This window comes from Brachyhypopomus gauderio, chromosome 1 (assembly GCF_052324685.1).
Source record: "Brachyhypopomus gauderio isolate BG-103 chromosome 1, BGAUD_0.2, whole genome shotgun sequence".
Taxonomy (NCBI): domain Eukaryota; kingdom Metazoa; phylum Chordata; class Actinopteri; order Gymnotiformes; family Hypopomidae; genus Brachyhypopomus; species Brachyhypopomus gauderio.
In genome coordinates this window covers 48,237,328-48,257,780 of record NC_135211.1, presented here as the reverse complement: position 1 = coordinate 48,257,780, position 20,453 = coordinate 48,237,328, and the positions used below count along the sequence as shown (strand labels likewise).

Sequence of the window (20,453 nt, the reverse complement as noted above, 5' to 3'; positions counted from 1 at the left end):
AGATGTGTATCGGGCGTGTATCAGATGTGTATTGGGCGTGTATCAGATGTGTATTGGGCGTGTATCAGATGTGTATCGGGCGTGTATCAGATGTGTATTGGGCGTGTATCAGATGTGTATCGGGCGTGTATCAGATGTGTATTGGGCGTGTATCAGATGTGTATTGGGCGTGTATCAGATATGTATTGGGCGTGTATCAGATGTGTATTGGGCGTGTATCAGATATGTATTGGGCGTGTATCAGATATGTATTGGGCGTGTATCAGATGTGTATTGGGCGTGTATTAGATATGTATTGGGCGTGGTCTAGTTATGGCTGTTCTGTGTCAGCTGAGGTCAGACACGGAGGCGGGACTAAGCGCTGTCCCTGCCCTTTTACCTCTTTACTATTTTTTTCTCTTTTCTTCTTCTCTCATCAATCCTCTACATTCATCTCCTCCTCTCTCCTCCCTTCCCCTCTTCTCTCCTCCTCTCTCCCCTCTCCTCCCCTCCCCTCCCTTCCTCTCCTCCCCCCTCCCCTCTCTTCTCTGCTCCCCCCATATAATCTGAATACACAGACACAATGTCTCTGCCTTCTACAGGCCCCACAAGTCAAGTTCTCCCTTTCAGCTCACTTCCCTTCTGCCTGAGCGGGGTCATGGGGTCACCACGGGGCTTTCCCCAAACACACACACACACACACACACACACACACACACACACACACACACACACACCTCCCTTTCACTGGTTCTTTTCCCACTTTGGAGCAGCTGTGAGTCACAGTGTACTGCTCCACTGAACACACACACACACACACACACACACACACACACACACACACAGATGCGCGCACACACTCACTCATAAAACACATCTCTAAAAGGTTCTAAACCACAGAATCATCTCCAGTGATTCAAAAACGAAGTAAACAAATACTTTGCTGCAAGTCAGATGTGAGACACACACACACTCACATGCACGTATATTCTGAAAATACACCTAATACCATAAGAATGTGTATGTGTGTGTATGTGTGTGTGTATTCTTACAGTCCAATAAAGTGGGAACAGAACACACTTACATATACACATAATAGAGACACACACACACATACACACACACAGACTACCCCTCGCAGTTACACCATGTCAATTAAACACGCAAATTCATTTAACATTCTCTACCTCACTCTCTTTTGCTCCATCTCTTTCTCTCTCTCTCTCCTCACTCTCTCTCCCCTCTCTCCCTCCTCCTGGTCTCTCTCTCCATCACCAATCACTGTGCTGTGTTAATTAAACAGGCACACAGCGTTCTAATTGCTGCATAGATTAGTGCTGTACATGCACATGCCTGTCAGTGTGCACGTGCCTGTCTGCGTGCACGTGCCTGTCAGCGTGCACGTGCCTGTCAGCGTGCACGAGCCTCCCCACTATCTCTCTCCCTTTCTCTCTCCCTTTCAGAATTCATCCTGCTCCACTACATTCTGTCTTTCATACATGGGTGACCCAGCAGCAAGATGGCTTGCTACTCCCATACTGAAGGGGGCGCTGCAGAACGTCCTCCTGTGACGGGGTGTCTGCTGCTTGGTCACGTGGGGTCGCAGTGTGTGTGTGTGTGTTTCTGATCTCCTGAAGCCTGAACGGAGGGTCAAACTGTGATGACGTGAGGATGAATTCCAAACCCACTTCAGCACTGTGTATTCATCCCCAGCATTAATCCCAGGTGTTAATACTGGGTATTAATCCCAGGTGTTACTGAAAAGTAGCTGGTCTACTCCTAAACTCCAGCAGTTAGACAAACTGACTGTCTTTGTGCTGCTTTGAGAGAGATGTCCTACTGCTGTGTGTATGTATTGTGTGTGTGTGTGTGTGTGTGTGTGTGTGTGTGTGTGTGTGTGTGTGTGTGTGTGTGTGTGTGTGTGTGTGTGACATCTGGACCTGCCTCACGTACAGCAGGGGTCTGCCCATAGATGGCTTTTTAATGCATGTGGTACACACACACACACATACACACACACTCGTAGATACACACACACAGCTGAAGCCGTCAGATAGAGATGTTTATCTAAGATACACCAGCGGTGTCCAATCCCCCTGCCCTGATACATCTGTCAGTGTTCACCAACTTCCATCTGTGCAGTGTGTGTGTGTGTGTGTGTGTGTGTGTGTGTGTGTGTGTGTGTGTGTGTGTGTGTGTGTGTGTGTGTGTGTGTATGTTGGGTGTGCTGGTATGCACTGAAATCAATGAGTTTACTTTCGAAATACAATAAAGGGCAGTGTTGTATTTACAGAGTGGGCTGAGTTCCAACTACATGCTCACTCCATCGTAGTGCACTAATCCCAGTGCACTTAGAAAAACCCGCACAGCGAATTGAGTGTTGTTTGTCACACAGAGGCTTCCTTACTTTCATCCCTCTTTCTCTTGCTAGTGTCGGCCGCCGAGCTGATCCCCAGGATCCCGCTGATGGAGTAGGACGAGCCTGCCGCATCACTGGTTACCGCGGAGACCTGGGTTACCGCCACCGTGGAGACTGAGAGATCACAAAGGGATACAGGTGAGTCGGATGTCCGGCCCGTTTCTGACAGACAGCGTGTCATTTCCTGTTCCGTCACTTCCTGCCGGCCGGCCTCAGTCATCAGCCTCCTCCTCCTCCCGTCCATTAAAACAAAAAAACAACACAGCTGAGTGGTCGTTCTTTGTCTGCCCAACACCTGCGTAGCGGTGGCCAGCGGCTAACGTGCTAGCGGTGGGTTTGTAGCGCATGGCTAACGTTAAGCACGGCAGCCTCTTCCCGCCGGCCTCCCGCACCCCTCTTATCTCACTTCCTGTCAGCTGACGTTCAGCTTGAGCGACAGCACGCGGCCCGGAGGGGACGCTAAGGTGCGCGGGCGCGGCTAATCCAGACTCCCGGCAGACCGCGCTCGAACGGCGTACAGGGAGAGAGAGAGACAAATCGCTCGGAGAAAAGATAAAAGGCCCGTTTCTCACGTCTGCCGCTCGCAACGCATGTGCAGAACGTAATGAATGCATATCCCTCCACGTTTTTCCTCTTGATTTATCATTTCAATTATCTGCCTTCCTCATTCTTTCTTTCTGTGTGTGTGTGTTGTGTGTGTGTGTGTGTGTGTGTGTGTGTGTGTGTGTGTGTGTGTGTGTGTGTGTTTTCACCCCTTTCTTCCACACAGTGGATCGGAGACCCGATGCAGACACTCTATATTCAAAATCCCTAAATTTCAATTTTCTGGCTGAGCATAAGAGCGATTTATCATCGTAATCTGGAGGCTGCGACTGGCATGCGCCCGGCGGAAATTAATTTAGATTAAGCGGTGATGTGTGATCCTTCCGATTACTGACAGAGAGAGGCCGCAGCCACGCCTCCTGGGCGGAGTCCTTCTCTCCTGCCTCTGACTCCTCCCAGCCAGTCGGGAGGGTTTCCCCCATGATTCCAGGGAGAACTCTTCCGGTTCCAGATAGGTGTCGAGGGACGATGTCCCCGTGTCTCATCGCTAATGGAATCTTCCAGCACATACGTGAGCCATTTCAACTCCAGATAGAGGTTTTAACTTTTAACCTTGAAGCATATTTTTTTTTGGTAAATGCTGTGAGTTACTCAAGAACCACTGTGAGAAAGGAACCGCGTTACGGAGTAACGAGAGTAATGTTACGGAGTAACGAGAGTAACGTGAGTAACGAGAGCCCCGTCCAGATAGCAGGTCCGTGGGGTATCAGAGGTTGAACTGACAGGCCGTTCATACAAACTGTGAAAATGTGATCATTGGTTTGCAGTTACTGCAGGAGTGCATGCTGGGAAATGCAGAATCTTGAAAATGAGTGTAAATAAATCAGGGGGAAAATCTTCCACACAGATGTGAACAGGAGATGCTTCGTGAAGCTGCCATGAAGCTTCGTAAGAGGATCACGCGACGGTCTTACCTAAGTTATGCGCAGGGACGCTTCCTGATTGGCCAGGAGGTTGCTGAACTTTAGTGCGAATGATCCTACAGTAGACAAAGAGGAAACAGACATCATTCACACGCACGTGTGTGTGTGTGTGTGTGTGTGTGTGTGTGTGTGTGTGTGTGTGTGTGTGTGTGTGTGTGTGTGTGTGTGTGAGTGTGAAGTGCTTGACATGGCAGCACAGACTCACACTTCTTGCATGACTGCTCAAGCAAAGACACCTCCACACACACCTCTCCCTCTCTCCCTCTCTCTCGCTCTCTCTTCCTCTCCCTCTCTCTCTCTCACTTTTTCTCTCATCCTCTCTTGCTGCCTCTTTTTCTTTTTCCCTCTCTCTACCTATCTCTCCCTGTCTCTGTTTCTCTTTCTCTCTTCCTCCCTGTTTCGCTCCTCTCTCTCTCTCTCTCTCTCTCTCTGTCATTGTACACATGGTGTTGAACTAGAGAACCAGACTGTTTCCCCCCCTTATCTTCTGTTGACTTCACACTGGATATATTGGTTTGGTCAGTTACTGGACATACTGGTTTGGTCAGACAGTTTCTGGTCGCTTGTGCACCCCCCACCATACGCACGCAGACACACACGTGCATGAGCACTGACACACACGTGCGTGAGCACTGACACACGTGCGTGTGCTCACATGCACATACAGTCTCTGATTACCGTATCAGAGTAATACTACGGCTATACCTAAACGCCATAGTCATCATCCAACAGGAAGCGTTTGGTCCAAAAAGTGCTCGTTCTGGTTAAGAAACGGTGTGTTCTGGACCATGTGGATTTTACCTTGAGAACCAGCTGAATGAAATCCTCACATCAGCGACATTTTGACATTCTCACATTATGTGTACAGTTGAGTATGGACAGAATGATTATGTGGGCACAGACGTAAGCACACACATATAAACACACACACACTCACACACACACCTGTTGATTGAGCTGACACTGGGCACGCTGTCGTTGTCACACACTCTCTCGGCGAGTAGCCGGTCTCGGATCTCCCAGGCAAACATGGTGGGGTTTTGGCGTTTGTAATCGGCGATTTTGTCGACGACTTTGGGTGTAGCAACCTTTGGTTTGGATCCTCCGATCACCCCCGGCCTGATGCTGCCAGTCTCGTAGTATCTGGAGAAGGAGGAGACCACAGCAGACCCCACCTCAATCCACTGGTGGAACTGGGAGACTACTGGTGACATTCTCAATGACATTGATGGCCCAGGTAGGAGCAGCACCCATACACACATACACACATGTGCATGTACACACACACGCATAAACATACTCACACACATGCACACACACCCACCCACACACACACACACACACACACACATACACACATACACACATATGCAAGCACACACATGCCTGCATAAACATACTCACACACATACACACATGCACACAAACCCAACCACACGCAAAGACCCCCAAGATCATGCTGACACACACACTCAAACACAAATGCTACTGCTGGTAAGCTGTGTAAACAGACACACACACACACACACACATCAAGAACACATACCACAAATCAGAACCTTGTAAAACACACCAACTACACACCATGCCTTTCCACTACACACTTAATTTAAATAGAGAACTCGCATGTGTAATCAGGCTATACAGATGTACACACTAGTCAACATCAAGGAGGTAAACAGGGATTACCAGCCTCACACACACACACACACACACACACACACACACACACACACACACACACACACTCACACACACACACACACACACTCACACACACACACACACACACACACACACACACACACACACACACACAGCTGTAAAGCCGTAGGGTCTGTCCCTGCAGTATAAACATAAAAACAGTAAAACTTAATAAGCTGTTGGAAAATCCCTTATTAACAAGAGTTCATGGATATGCATCCACCTTATTTACTCTTGCTCTCTAAACACACAGTTGTCTTCTTTTCTGCCTGTAAGCCAGGGAACAGGGAGGAAATTAACACACACACACACACAGACATGCACGCGCGCACACACGCACACACGGAGCGGAGAGGTAACGGTTGAGTGAACTGGTCTGAGACTGGGGGGATGAAGCAGGCTAGAACAATAGCAAACACATTTTTAGATACAGCTAAAGGCCCTGCCACTAATCCAACACCTTCATCCGTTTAAATGCTCGCTCTCTCTCTCTCTCTCTCTCTCTCTCTCTCTCTCTCTCTTTCTTTCTCTCCGGCTCTCTGTCCTTCGTCTTTTTCTTATTCCTTTCTTCTTCATATTCGTTATAAAACATTTCATTCTGAATCACTCTTCCCAAATCTTTAGTTCACTCATTCTACCTCATTCTCTCTGTCTCTCTCTTTCTCTCTCCTTCTCTCTCCCCCCTTTCTCCCTCTCTCTCTCTCTCTCCTTCTGTCTCTCTCTCTCCCCCTCCCTCCCTCCCTCCCTCCCTCCCTCTCTCTCTCTCCTTCAGCAGATGTATGCTACTGGTTTCATTCTGATGCAAATGTAAAATGTGATGAATCTTTCCCTTTTGTGGCGGAGAGAAAGGAGGGTTTGGGGGGGGCCTTGGTCCGGGACCAGAGAATATTCCGGAATTTCAAACTCGGAGACACAAAGACTCGGGTGCTGACTCAGCTTTCCTGTCTCGGTGAACACGGGTCAGGACAGTCCTGTCCGAGAAGAGCCCAGTGCCACCAGGATTATTACATTTCGAGTGTTTCATCTGGACTTTTGCACACACACACACACACGGGCGGACGGTGCAGTGCAGTTCAATGGGGGTTTTGACCTTCCGTTCAGAACCTCTAATGGGGAACCGGCCGTAAGTTTAACGGGCTTGATCGCTCACGAAAATGTCTGGCACAAATATGTTGTACAATACGACAATTCTCGAAGCTCAAAGCATTAATAGGGATAAAATAAAACTCATATTTAACAAATAAAATAAAATGTAACAGAGGAACAAGTACAGCAATAGCTCCAAAGGTTTGGGGTGGAGCCCTACCTGAGCAGTAATAGAGCAGTTATAAAGGGCGTATGATGCCTGAATAAGCCCTACCTGAGCAGTAATAGAGCAGTTATAAAGGGTGTATGATGCCTTAATAAGCCCTACCTGAGCAGTAATAGAGCAGTTATAAAGGGCGTATGATGCCTGAATAAGCCCTACCTGAGCAGTAATAGAGCAGTTATAAAGGGTGTATGATGCCTTAATAAGCCCTACCTGAGCAGTAATAGAGCAGTTATAAAGGGCGTATGATGCCTGAATAAGCCCTACCTGAGCAGTAATAGAGCAGTTATAAAGGGCGTATGATGCCTGAATAAGCCCTACCTGAGCAGTAATAGAGCAGTTATAAAGGGCGTATGATGCCTTAATAAGCCCTACCTGAGCAGTAATAGAGCAGTTATAAAGGGCGTATGATGCCTTAATAAGCCCTACCTGAGCAGTAATAGAGCAGTTATAAAGGGCGTATGATGCCTTAATAAGCCCTACCTGAGCAGTAATAGAGCAGTTATAAAGGGCGTATGATGCCTGAATAAGCCCTACCTGAGCAGTAATAGAGCAGTTATAAAGGGCGTATGATGCCTGAATAAGCCCTACCTGAGCAGTAATAGAGCAGTTATAAAGGGCGTATGATGCCTGAATAAGCCCTACCTGAGCAGTAATAGAGCAGTTATAACAGGTGTATGATGCCTGAATAACCCACCTGCCCAGGATCTTGCTGACGCAGCCGTGGCTGACGCGTAGCTGGCGTGAGATGTCGCAGGGACGCACGCCCTGGTGGGCCAGCTCCACGATCCTCTGCCTCACCACGTCGGGCAAGGGCCGACCGTTCACAAACACCCCCCCCCAGCTGATTCACGCCTCCGTGCCCTGTGCAGAGTAGGGTGGAGGTGGGGGGCGGGGTTTGGGGGTGGAGGTGTGGGTGGATGGAATGAGAACAGGAGGGAGAGAAAGAAGGAGACACGGAGAAAGGTAGGGTTAAACAAGAGAGGAAGGAAAGTAGTGTGTGTGTGTGTGTGTGTGTGTGTGTGGGTGTGTGTGTGTGTGTGTGTGTGTGTGTGTGTGTGTGTGTGTGTGTGTGTGTGAGCAAGTCTTTCATACAGAGCATAAAATTATTCCCCACATAAGTAAAACAGCTTTGAAAGAAGGAGAATGATTAGGAGACTGCTAAGATGTGCTGCTATTTCACACCTTTGTGTGTGTGTGTGTGTGTGTGTGTGTGTGTGTGTGTGTGTGTGTGTGTGTGTGTGTGTGTGTGTGTGTGTGTGTGTGTGTGTGTGTGTGTGTGTGTGTGTGTGTGTGTGTGTGTGTGTGTCTTTGACCTGAAGGTCACAGTAATGCACTCTCCTCCTCCCCTTGACAATATGTACTTATACTGTCTCACTGGTGAATTACACATGACCTCCATACAATCTACGTTTTGCAAGTGGCTCGTTCAACTTGGCAGTTTATGTGCCTGTGTGTGTGTGTGTGTGTGTGTGTGTGTGTGTGTGTGTGTGTGTGTGTGTGTGTGTGTGTGTGTGTGTGTATGTGTGTGTATGTGTCTATGTGTGTGTGTGTGTGTGTGTGTGTGTGTGTGTGTATGTGTGTGTATGTGTCTATGTGTGTGTGTGTGTGTGTGTGTATGTGTGTGTGTGTGTGTGTGTGTGTGTGTGTGTGTGTGTGTGTGTGTGTGTGTGTGTGTGTGTGTGTGTGTGTGTGTGCGGTTGTCTTGAGACTCAGTGAGTTTTAGATTCTCTGTTCAGCCTCTCCAGTGGTTTTACTGGAGTGACGGCGGGTCTTCACCAGTTTGCATTGGGCTGCGTCCTGTCCTGTTGAGTCCCGTTGAGTCCCATTTAGTGTCCTGCACTCTGCTGGAGAGCCTGTCCACTCCCCCGACCCCCCCGACCCCAAACACCGCTACATCTGCGCCAGGATTAAGATACAGTATAGGATCTGAGTCATTGTGTTATCACTGCATCCCCTGTTACATTCAGGTCTGTGTGTGTGTGTGTGTGTGTGTGTGTGTGTGTGTGTGTGTGTGTGTGTGTGTGTGTGTGTGTGTCTGTGTGTGTGTGTGTGTGTGTGTGTGTGTGTGTGTGTGTGTGTGTGTGTGTGTGTGTGTGTGTGTGTTAAATATCACCAAGCAGTAATCCAGTTCTGTCATATTAACATACTGATTGCTTCAGAGGGCATCTCATGCACGCACACACACACACACACACATACACTTTGTGTTTTAATCCAGCCCACAGGGGTAACAGTTCTTAAACACACCTCTGCAGGTCATATCAAACCAAGCTGGCCTCCTAATGCCCTGACCATGAAATGCATCAATTCACCAGCACCCCCTCCACTCCGCCCTTACGGACAGGTACCCCCCCTCCCACCCCTCCTCCCTCCCCCCCAGTCCACTCCGCCCTTACGGACAGGTAACCCCCCCCCCCCCCCCCCCGGTCCACTACGCCCTTACGGACAGGTACCCCCCCCCTCCCCCGGTCCACTCCGCCCTTACGGACAGGTACCCCCCTCCCTCCCCTCCTCCCTCCCCCGGTCCACTCCGCCCTTACGGACAGGTACCCCCCCCTCCCCCGGTCCACTCCGCCCTTACGAACAGGTACCCCCCTCCCTCCCCCCCGGTCCCTTACGGACAGGTACCCCCCTCCCTCCGCCAGGGTGACCCGTATCTAAGAGTTGTGGTACCACAGGAATACATTCCACACATCAGACAAAAAAAATCACTCTCTCCCTCTCTCTCTTGCACTCTCTCATTCTCTCTCCCTCTCTCTCTTCACTGAGCTAAAACCCATTTTGTTGATTTGTTTATCGGTTTGTTTGCTACTATTATTTACTATTTAGTATTATTACAAGTCAAAACGCCAGAAGATGTGATTGACCCAACCATAAATATTCATTAAATCACTTTAAAGCAGAAGCCTGTTGAGAAGTCTCCCTCACACACTCTCACACACACTAAAACACACAGTCAAAAACTCAGAATGCACACAAAAAAAAACACAAACACAGAATGCACACAAAAACATTCACATCTCACAACACAGGTAAACACACACACAAACACACATTCTACACCACAAACAGTTTGTGTAGGCTATTTGTGTGTGTCACTCCGTCTGTGTGTTGGTGTGTGCATTTGTGTGTTAACTTCCTTGAGAAGAAATTACTTGAGAATTTTATTCATCTTCAAACACCAGGGTGGTTCATTGCCAATGGCTCTGTGTCAGTCAAAAATTCTGACCCTTGACCTGTTACTCTCGCGATTCTCGCGAAAGTTTTTCAAACATCTAACTGGCTTGATTGCCTCAAAATGCCGGTTTGTAGCTGCTGTACTTTTTTACATCACATAACGTCACGCCACGTCCCAAACTCGCGCGGACACCACTGGTAGTTCTTCGTAGTTCTTGGTTCTGACTTTCCATGACGCATATCGAGAAACCTTCTCGATTATTCATAAAACACATACTATAATAGTAATAACAGTAATAGTCCTAACCTCGGCTCGGGTCAAATATAGAAATGACCCCCCTGTCTCTCAAAGTTGCCAACAGCCCCGCTAGAGCGTTTTTAAACGTCAAGGATTCAGATGAAGGAGTCGCGTAACTCCAGTACGTCCAACCCTCTGGTGTCCACGAACAAACACGCCTTCAAAGAGTGTTAACAGGAAGGAAAGGTTTTGTGCAGTGTGTGTGTGTGTGTGTGTGTGTGTGTATGTGTGTGTGTGTGTGTGTGTGTGTGTGTGTGTGTGTGTGTGTGTGTGTGTGTGTGTGTGTGTGTGTGTGTGTGTGTGTATGTCTGTGCGTGCGTGAGAGAGAGAGAGAAAGAGAGAGAGAGAGAGAGAGAGAGAGAGAGAGAGAGAGCATTACAGGGGTGGGAAGCTAGGGTTAGAATTAAACGAAACCCTCTTCTAAGATGTGATCTATAGGATTCTTTCCGTCCATTTTCTTTCTCTGTAAGGCCCCGTGGTTTATAAATCGAAGCGTTCCTGCGGTCTTTGATTGATTTAAAGGCAGGTTCCGTTCTGACACACGGAGCGCGAGACATGCTCCTCCATCCAGAAAATAATCCCGATTAGCGACGCTCTTCCATTACGATCCTTTATCTCCGCGCGCCGGGCTCGCGACGCCTTCCGGTTAAGCGTTTAAATAGAGCCAAATAAAAGACAGAAAAGTGCACCGCGACCTCGTTTCACAGACAACAGGCGCAGCCTTACAAGTAGACTAATGAAAAAATATACAGCCTAGCAGATAAAATGTCCACATATTGTAGGCCTGTGGAAAAGACAGCCTGGCCCCGGAGCTGTGTGCACACTTGTGGTGAGGATGTCCTGTTGTGTTTGCCTGTTTGTTTTTCGGTTTGCTTGTGGATGTAGATTTTTGAGTCCCCGGAGGTTTCCTCATCAGTCTCAAATTTCGACTTTTCATTTTTACTTGTTTTCGGTGTTCTGACTGAAATTATTCATGTTTTCCATTATTATTATTGTTGTTGTTGTTGTCGTTGTTGGTGTTCGTGTCTTATTCTTGTTGTTTCTGAGTTGTTTTTGATGGGGTTTGTTAACCGCTGAATTTGGAGAAAGTTGCCTTATTATTTTAAGATGCACGCACAGAAAAATCCTATTGGATAACTTCCCAAAACCTTGATTTAAGTTATGAAATAGTGTTCAGTACATTTATTTTAGACTCATATCACTGAGTTTAACTTCATGTTTGAACTGACCTAAACACCTGTAAAGATGGCAGAGCTATTTATGGTGTTCTATGGAAGAGTAATTAAATCAAATAACTATTAAATAATTATTTATATGCCTTTCTAAACCTGAGCAAACAACGACTTCGACACTCGATGTAGTGTTAAAATAACCTCTCTCAATATATAATATCTAACGGTTTTTGGACAATCTGATCAGATTCAATAATTAAATTGATAAAAGTCGACAAAAATGATCATAGCCTAAAAAACACAGCACTGTCCGCGAGGCAACACTTTTTACTTTCTTGGGATTGTGTCGATTTTTTAAACGTAATTTTATTTTGCATGTTAGAATTTCTAAATGAAACTCCAAACTCTTCATATAACTAAACATACAATGTCCGGTTATATCAGAATAAATTATCTGCACGTGCATTTTTCGAAAAACAAGTAGTTCTTGTCGCTCTCCTCACTCTTGTGGTCCTATTGGGCTTTTTTGGCGTAATCTTTTTATGGATTCGTCGCCCGTCGCCAAATACGAATTGTGTTGTGAGATAGTGACGGAAAGGAAACGTGATTCGTTCTAGTTTTGAAATGTGTATACTTCTAATCCACCGTTTCATTCACCGTGCCAATAGATGTCATTTCACATAGCTGCCCGCGCGCATGAGTGTGTGTGTGTGTGTGTGTGTGTGTGTGTGTGTGTGTGTGTGTGTGTGTGTGTGTGTGTGTGTGTGTGTGTGTGTGTGTGTGTGTGTGTGTGTGTGCGTGTGTGTGTGCGCGCGGTTGGGTTGGTGAGAAGGGTTTTTATTCAGCGATAAGAGAAAAGAGTATGAAGGACTGAGCGAGAAAGATCATAGAACTTTCAGTGCTGAATTCAGTCATAAATATTTACACATCAGTTATAATCCCATCAAACCAATAATAATAATAATAATAATAATAATAATAATAATAATAATAATATGATAATAATATGATAATTTAATAACTGGTGTTTAGATAATGACTTGCTCATACACATTAAGGAGATCGTTGGCCTTATACAGAAAGAAAAAATGACTGAAATAAATAGAAAGACGAGAGAAAGTGAAAGGCCGTCACACCGGCGGCTGGTGATACCAGTGCTCGCCATGTCACGAGTGAGTGACCAAGTTTCTGTCCTCACCCGCCAAACCGGCCTTGTTTCACCATCTAACAGCAACACACACACACACACACACACACACACACACACACACACACACACACACACACACACACACACACACACACAGGGGCCTTTGGAGGCTCGTCTCTCCACACCGGGTCAAGTTCAGCGGCCGCCCGCTGGCCCGACCTTGGCCGCCGGTTCTGCCCCTGCTGTTTCCCCCCGGGGATCAGCACACAGAGACCAGACACACAGAGGTCGCGGGACGGTCTACAAGCTCGGTCTAAAACCCAAACCCAACAACCCCACCGTCCTCACGCGGGACACGTTTTACTGTGTTTGTGCGCACGTCTCGTGAAGATCGGAGAAAGACCGTATATGACCCTCGAGTTTGCGTTAATAATTCTGTACTTATTTTACGAGGTCGTTATGTAAAAAAAAGGTCAACTCAAGTAACAGAAATAGACCGGAAAAAAACCTCATTTTCCGTAAACTTACTGTGCATGGCGGCGAACGGGTCGTGTTTGCAGTGAATCTCCATGGGTCAGATGTCACGGGCCTCCCGTGTGAACCGAGTCAACGGGTCGCGATGGTTCGCCTCGTGTCCACGTCTTTAAAGGGTCGTGCTGGGCTGATTTTGTTCCTCACACCTCTCTTGTCAGATCTGAGTGTCGCGAATACTTGAAAATGTTCGGATATTTAAAAAATAAATAAATAAATAGAAACTCGGGGAAGCCGGATGAAGTTACCATTCAAAGTACGGACACTCTATCTGATTTTTAAGAAAATTATATAAATGAAAAAGTGAAAAATTATAATTTACAGGGAATATTTTAAGACACACATTAGCAAAACGCTCTGCTATTAAAATGTGTGTAGCGTGTAGGGTGTGTGGTATCATTCTGGGCTCAGACCATGACATACGCGGCCCAACATTGAAAACCAAGTCCAGACAAAATCCATTCATTGGGCCGTGACTGGGCCGAAAAACAAAACAAACCAAAACAGAACAAAAGGAAAAAACAAAAAATAGCAACAGAGTGTCACCAGGTGAATAACTGACGTTTAATTGAGGGGTAAGTTCGGTGAAACGTTTTAAGTCAAACGTTGAGATCTCTTCTCCAACCCAGAGCCGTCCTCGCCTTCGCGCTCCGCTGGCCGCGACCCGTGAACCGTGACTAAAGGTTCGCTAAAGAATCATCTGGCCTGCTGTGTCGGAGAACCGCTAAAGCGTGACTTGCTCTTTGGTCTGTATCAGTAACTTTTGTAAAATCCTTAGGCTTACAAACGTACCAAAAATATTTTAAAACCTCAAATTTTCGCATTTATCTTCGTGGGAGCATTTTCCGTAGTGTCTTCACTTCTCCAGGTCCGTGGGTCCCGTCATATTGTTCTCTCCTGGAAAACACCTTGGTAACTCCAAAAGTGTGAAGGTCCACAAACGAGGATTGGGAGTGCTTCTGTATAAAACTAAACGTAACATTTTATAAAAGGTGGATTGCAACCTTTTCTAGAAATGACGGGAAAACGGCCATTTCAATAATAATTAAAACTTGTATCGGTATCCAGTCCAAGAAAAACGCGGCGCTCTATCAAGTTTTGCGATAGCGAGAACGTGCGTAAATTCCACGGAAAGTCTCAGTGCGGGAGAACTGTGATGGAATTTCTCGTAGTTTGAGGGGAAAATAAAATCCGGCGACCACGTCCCGTCGTCGTGAACGATCCGCCCGTGCGGCGTGAGAACTCCCAAGCTTTGCACCTCCGGTCTGTACCGCGCCAGCACTGGGAGAGCGCGCGGCGCGTTTCAGAACCTGCTCTCGTGTGGACAGCGCCAGAGCCACGTCGCTCTGAATCTACCACTCGGTCTGGGCTGGGCTGTCAATCAAGAGGAACCGACCTATCGCAACACGGCGCCTCCACAGTCGCAACCACCCAAAGTGGCGCTCAGGCTAGGACGACACCGATTGGTCCGCGCTGACCCAATGTGAAAATGACGTGCTGGCCGAATTATCCCTTCTAACAAATGAGAATTCTCGACAGCACCGGGTTCTCAGCCGTCGATTATTCCAGCCGTCGATGATCTTATGTTTAATTTCAATTATTTAGAGGAGGAAACGAACTTGATGTAATATTACCATTTGGGCGTAGTCCAGATGTGTAAATATTAAACAGGTCATTAATTAAGCAGCACCTTAAAGGTCGAAAGCGAAACCACGTTTTGATACGAAAATTCGGCTTCAGTGCAGAATTAGGGATATCTCACTAAATAATGAGGAAAATTAGGCATTTAAATGTGTAACTAAAGCTTAGAGCCTGGTAGTCTACCGGAAGGATATTGCTGCATGTTTTAAACCACAAATACGGAAAACATCGTGTTTTTTTCTACAAACGACAATATTACAATTATTGTGAAACTAGCCAATCCGTCAAATGTTCTGACCGTGAATATTAAGAATTTGCATAAACTTTTTAACCTTCTTTGAAGTATCTCAGGCCAGTCGAACCTTTAGGACACGTTCCGTGTGTTTCATAGTTGTTGGCTATCGACAAAATAAAGATTTTTTAAACACTGGAAAATGTGTATAAAGTTTCCGTTTGTAATATGTTTGCTCTCCCTTTTAGTCATTTAATATCCAAATGCGAATGTTATGATTACCTGAACGCTGCAATATACTGTTTGATTAAAAAAATTATTAAAATGGGAAACAGAGATAGTAACAAATACATCCAAACTGTATTAAACAATTTAATAGGTACATCCACAGGCATTCTGACAATGTCTTCAGTCCCTGGTGTTCGATTTTTAAAAGGCATAAGCTTGTCAACATATATGTAGCCCGTGTTTATACGTATGCATGTATTTATTTAGCCTTCAACATGAGTGTCGACTGAATGGGAATTTTGTCATTATATGTGTATTTTAAATCCTCTTAATCTGTGTTTTAAAAACAATTTAAAAACCTTTCACTTTTGCTCAATTTACTGAAGTCTGCTCTGCAGCACGTGCTAGTTTAACGTTGGAATGAAAATGCGCGTGAGCGAGAGGATATAATATTTCTCCATGCCAATGTTTTAGATTTGCTCTTTTCCTGCGAGAGCTTTGTATATTGCAAAATGCCATGCATGTTCCGCCATTCAACACACGTTTCACGGACTGTCCCATAGAAACGTATTCATATAATCCTTTCGTTCAAACTTTTTACAGATATTTTGAATATATTATCACCTTGTTTTATAAGTTCGAGTGCTTCGTATTAAAGCCAACTGGAAAATCCTGTTGTAGGACCGGACATGCCCTGTGACCTCACCGCATGTTCAGGAGTTGTTTTCTACTATCAAAGATTTGGGAATTCCTTCTCCGCGTGCGCCACAAGGGGGCGAGCATGGTGTCTCGCGCTTAGAGCCCTGTGTTCTCCGCGTTCTCGCGCAGGCCGAGGTGCAGGTGCACGTTACCTACAGTCATATCGCTAAGACATTCAATACAATTACACTACTAAAAATTGTTTTCGCTTCCAAAAGCCCTTCTTTTGACTCCTGTTTAAATAAATAATCCGTGTTTGCGTAAGTAAACTACTGGGTTACTGTGTTAACATATTTACGGACGTTTCTTAGGGGAAAAAGGACACGCAACGTTCAATATATAAAACAAAAACAGTCAACACTCAACAATATTCCATAATGAATCTTTACGCATTTCAGTTTTTTTAAGTGGTTCATACGTTGTATTTGGCGAATACACATTCTGTCACATTCATTATTGAGGAAGCAGCCTATTATTTATTTCATTGTATGAGAATCCAAAATAAGACTCTATTTGGGCGGCTTTGGTGGTTCGTGCCTAGTTCTAATCACGCCTTGAAAATATAGTTCCCCCAAACACATTTCTTGCCATGCGGAGATGTGATTGGAAAATTAAATACACAAGCAATTAAAAGTAAAAACTCAGACAATCGTTTATATGCTAAGTTATTGTTGCTCTGGGCCTGGAATTGAGAACTTCCATTAGACACTCGATCCTGAAGTCTGGAAGCATTAGCATAATTCATTAATGTTTCCCGCGTATTGAGTAAGGTTTTTCCGGAATTCGGAGGTGATAATGATTTAGGAGGTGAACTCTAATGTCTAGCAACGTGTTTTTCCTTTTTCATTTTTTTGTGAAAGGTAAGGTTCGGCAAAGACTATGAAAGATTAATCGCGCATGTTAACTCGGCGGCGACTTGCATTACACGCTGTCGTGACTATATGCGCAATGAGAAATGCATATCTCTTAAGTTGGAATTCATTAAAAAAAACAATAATAAAAAACAAATAAACCATAGCGAGCGTAAAGTGAACTGTTCAGAAGTCTGTGTGCGGAAAGGGAATCAGTCAACGAGCAAAACAGGGCCAAATTATATTCAGTCGCACAACGCTCAGTTTTCTTGTTCAACAAACGGGCTAAATTAACGTGGCCGGAAACGAATAAAACGGGGCAAATCTCTGAATGCCTGGCGGTGGTGACCCTTCCGGTCCAGACGAGCACCCTCATATCTGCTGAAGTCAGTTCAAGCGTCGAGATTTGCAATGGCCTGTTTCACGTCCTCGCGCCGCAGAAGGTGCACGTGGCGACGGCGGATGCGCGCAGTGCGCGAGGCGCTGAAAGAATCTCGAGAGCCGCAAGTAAACAATCAAACGATTTCACGGGTCACGCGCGTTGACGGGACGATTGACAACAGGCCTGATGTGGAAGAGGAGGGCGAGGAAGGTGGTCTGGACCGTGAATACAGGCTTAAATCTTCACCGAAAAAATCAATTTTGACGAATTCTTTTTAGACGTGGTAGCTTAATAAATGGCGTTTCACCTTGGTATTTCGTGGTCTGGCTCTTTCCATGTGGATTCGAGACTCTCTGGCAACTTTTGGAAAAGAAGAAATCACAAGAATAGGGCAGAGACTGAAAGGTGTCTTTAACGTCAGCCATTTTTGAGGCAGCCTGTGTGAAGAGCTTATAGTGGAAAAAGATCGCGAGCACCTGCGGATCTATGCCATATAGTGTTTTCCAGTAAGTTGTTTGACTGTGTTATGCAAACAATATAATGTAAGGCTTATAGTCTCTAAATAGTCGCCATAGTATAACCGTGGCCCCACAGAGCCCCATAAGACATTTGTTGGTTTTGCAATGTTTGCAGTATTTTAAATAATAATGCGCGTGTTATAACCTAATTAGTTTTGCTGACACCACTAGCTTCCACAATTAAAAATACGATGCACGGTGTATGTACGATTAATGTGACGTGCGTAACGAACGAAGGCTGAAGCATTTTTGAAAAATACTCCACATTACCTATGGACAGGTGCAGGTTACATAACACACTGTCTAAAGTCCACTCAAGACAGGCTGTATTGATGAATTACATTTATTTTGTTAGCTACACTACAGGCCTAGTTCACAACGATGTGCAAGATGCCACAAACCGATATCAATCGATTAATCGATGGCCCAGAGGCCATATACGAATATTATGAATTCGAGTCTTCCCGCATAAAGCGATGAAAAGCAAACACACCATGACCCATTAACCTGTTGTACAGTTGGGATGAATGTGTGTTATAATAATAACGACCTGCCTCACCAAATCACGACTGCTGGGCGATTCGGATTTAAAAAACCCAATTTCCCACAGTTAATTTGTGTTTATGTAACGAAACAATTTTGTTTCAATTGTACAGAATGATGTCAGGATGCTTGGCTCTGCTCAACGATAACATCCTGAGAGTAACTGATGTGTAATTAACCACGACTATAGACTGTCTTCATGACGCTCGTGTTTATTCATCACGATGAAAAATACTGTGATTTGATAGATGTTTCCAAAGTTGCCACTGCTATAACCCGGGTTTGGCGCACATCTACAGACAGAGTTCTCCTTGTCAATCGATCGCACCTTTCTGCCCACAACACAAGCAATCAAAATATTCGATTTTCCCCTCCGGAACCGGTTGAGATGTAGGTAACGTCAAATTTGTCAGGTAAAAGATCAGCACTTGAATTCTGACAACGGGCGTTAGAGGTCGGTGAAGAATCTCTTCAAGTGTCACAGTATCGAAAATTGCAAACGCAGTTTCAACACTAAGATTTTTGCTCACACATAGAGGTAGTTATTCTTCTAGGCCGTAAAGGCCCTGTCCAAACACACGAGGACTCAGGCTCAGAAGTCAATGCCGAAATTACAACAGTAACAACAAAAGTGGTTCTTATTGGTTTGAGTTCATGTATATTTAACATTACTAAACCGAGTTCCCAAGTTGAAACAGAAGGATGTTCCACATCTTAAATCCAGGTTTGAGTATGTTAATCGAACATTTGCCTCAAATGTAGAGTCGGAAAAAGAAACGTCTCAAAATAAATATCTTAAACCACATCATCATGTATCCGTAACGGATAAAACAACACAGCTAATAATATGTTTAAAACCAAAGGTTAGAGGTTTAGAAAATGTTAGTTACACACATGATAAAATTACCACTTTTTATAATAGCTAGTTTAAGTACATCGTTTGTTATAAATTTAGATCACAAGAATATGGCTAAGTTAGGAGGAGACGGAGTTTAGGCCTTACCCGACCGTCCGATGCGCACTGGTGGGCCTTTTTGATCCAGGTCCATAGTTGGTCCGGAGTGACGGACGAGCCGTGGGGGGGAAAGAAGTAAAAAAAAAACAACTTTCCTTCTCCTATATGATGTGTAGCGTTTCCCCTCTTTGTGTTACAGTGGTTTGGCGTGTTGTAGTTTGAAATAATGCGACTCTTCCGCTCCCTGTTGCGACGCCGCAAGTGCCCAGTGGGCTGAGACTAAACGATTTAGGTGGAAAGGGGTCTCCGGAGAAAGCGTAAAACGATTAAGGGCAAAGTCAAGAAAAAAAGAGCCGCGCGCTGAATGTGCGCTCATGTTCCCTCTTTCTTCCACTCTCTAACACACGCACGCACGCGCGCGCGCACGCACACACACACACACACACACACACACACACACACACACACACACACACACACACACAGACACACACACACAGACACACGCGCACACACACGCACGCACACACACACACGCACACACACACACACACACAGACACACACACACACACACACACACACACACAGTCGCGCACTCGCTTCCCCTCTGTAGACGTGTACGCGCGCTTGCACATCTGTTACACTTTTTTTGGTACTCTTTTTCTAAGAGAAGTTTCTCTCTCTCTCTGTCTCTCTCTCTCTCTCTCTCTCGCTGTCTCTCTCTGACTGACACGTTTGAGTGCGTCAGGGGATATGAGTTCACTGGAGGCGAGTGAAAAACAGATCATCTTTAACTACAGGGCAGTAATGCAAGACTCACAAGAGCCAGTGCATCCAAATAAACCTTATTTTGCCTGTACATATTTTTAAATGATAAATAATTATTATTTATACATTAAGCCATTTGATCAACACGTGCGTGCGTTTTATAAGCTATGTTTTATGACATTTTGATAGGAATCTCGAAAAGATGTGTTGTCAGAATAAATGTGTGTGTGCGTGTGTGCGTGTGTGTGCGTGTTTGTGTGTGTGTGTGTGTGTGTGTGTGTGTGTGTGTGTGTGTGTGTGTGTGTGTGTGTGCGGGTCCATCTCAAACCTCACGCGCCGTCGTTATTCTTTTTCCAGAGTTCTATT

At 45.5% G+C, this 20,453-nt stretch overlaps 1 protein-coding gene across 1 annotated transcript in view; it reads right to left on the bottom strand.

Annotated features, from left to right (window-relative positions):
- The window catches only part of pax5 (paired box 5), a 55,697-nt gene extending 35,728 nt beyond the window's left edge, over positions 1-19,969 (bottom strand). The window contains 7 exon segments of the mRNA XM_077017585.1: positions 2,387-2,512; positions 3,916-3,980; positions 4,870-5,067; positions 7,635-7,777; positions 7,779-7,801; positions 13,266-13,447; positions 19,366-19,969. Coding sequence (XP_076873700.1) covers positions 2,387-2,512; positions 3,916-3,980; positions 4,870-5,067; positions 7,635-7,777; positions 7,779-7,801; positions 13,266-13,308 — 598 coding nt within the window. The 5' untranslated portion in view covers positions 13,309-13,447; positions 19,366-19,969.
- Between the last annotated feature and the right edge of the window lie 484 nt (positions 19,970-20,453).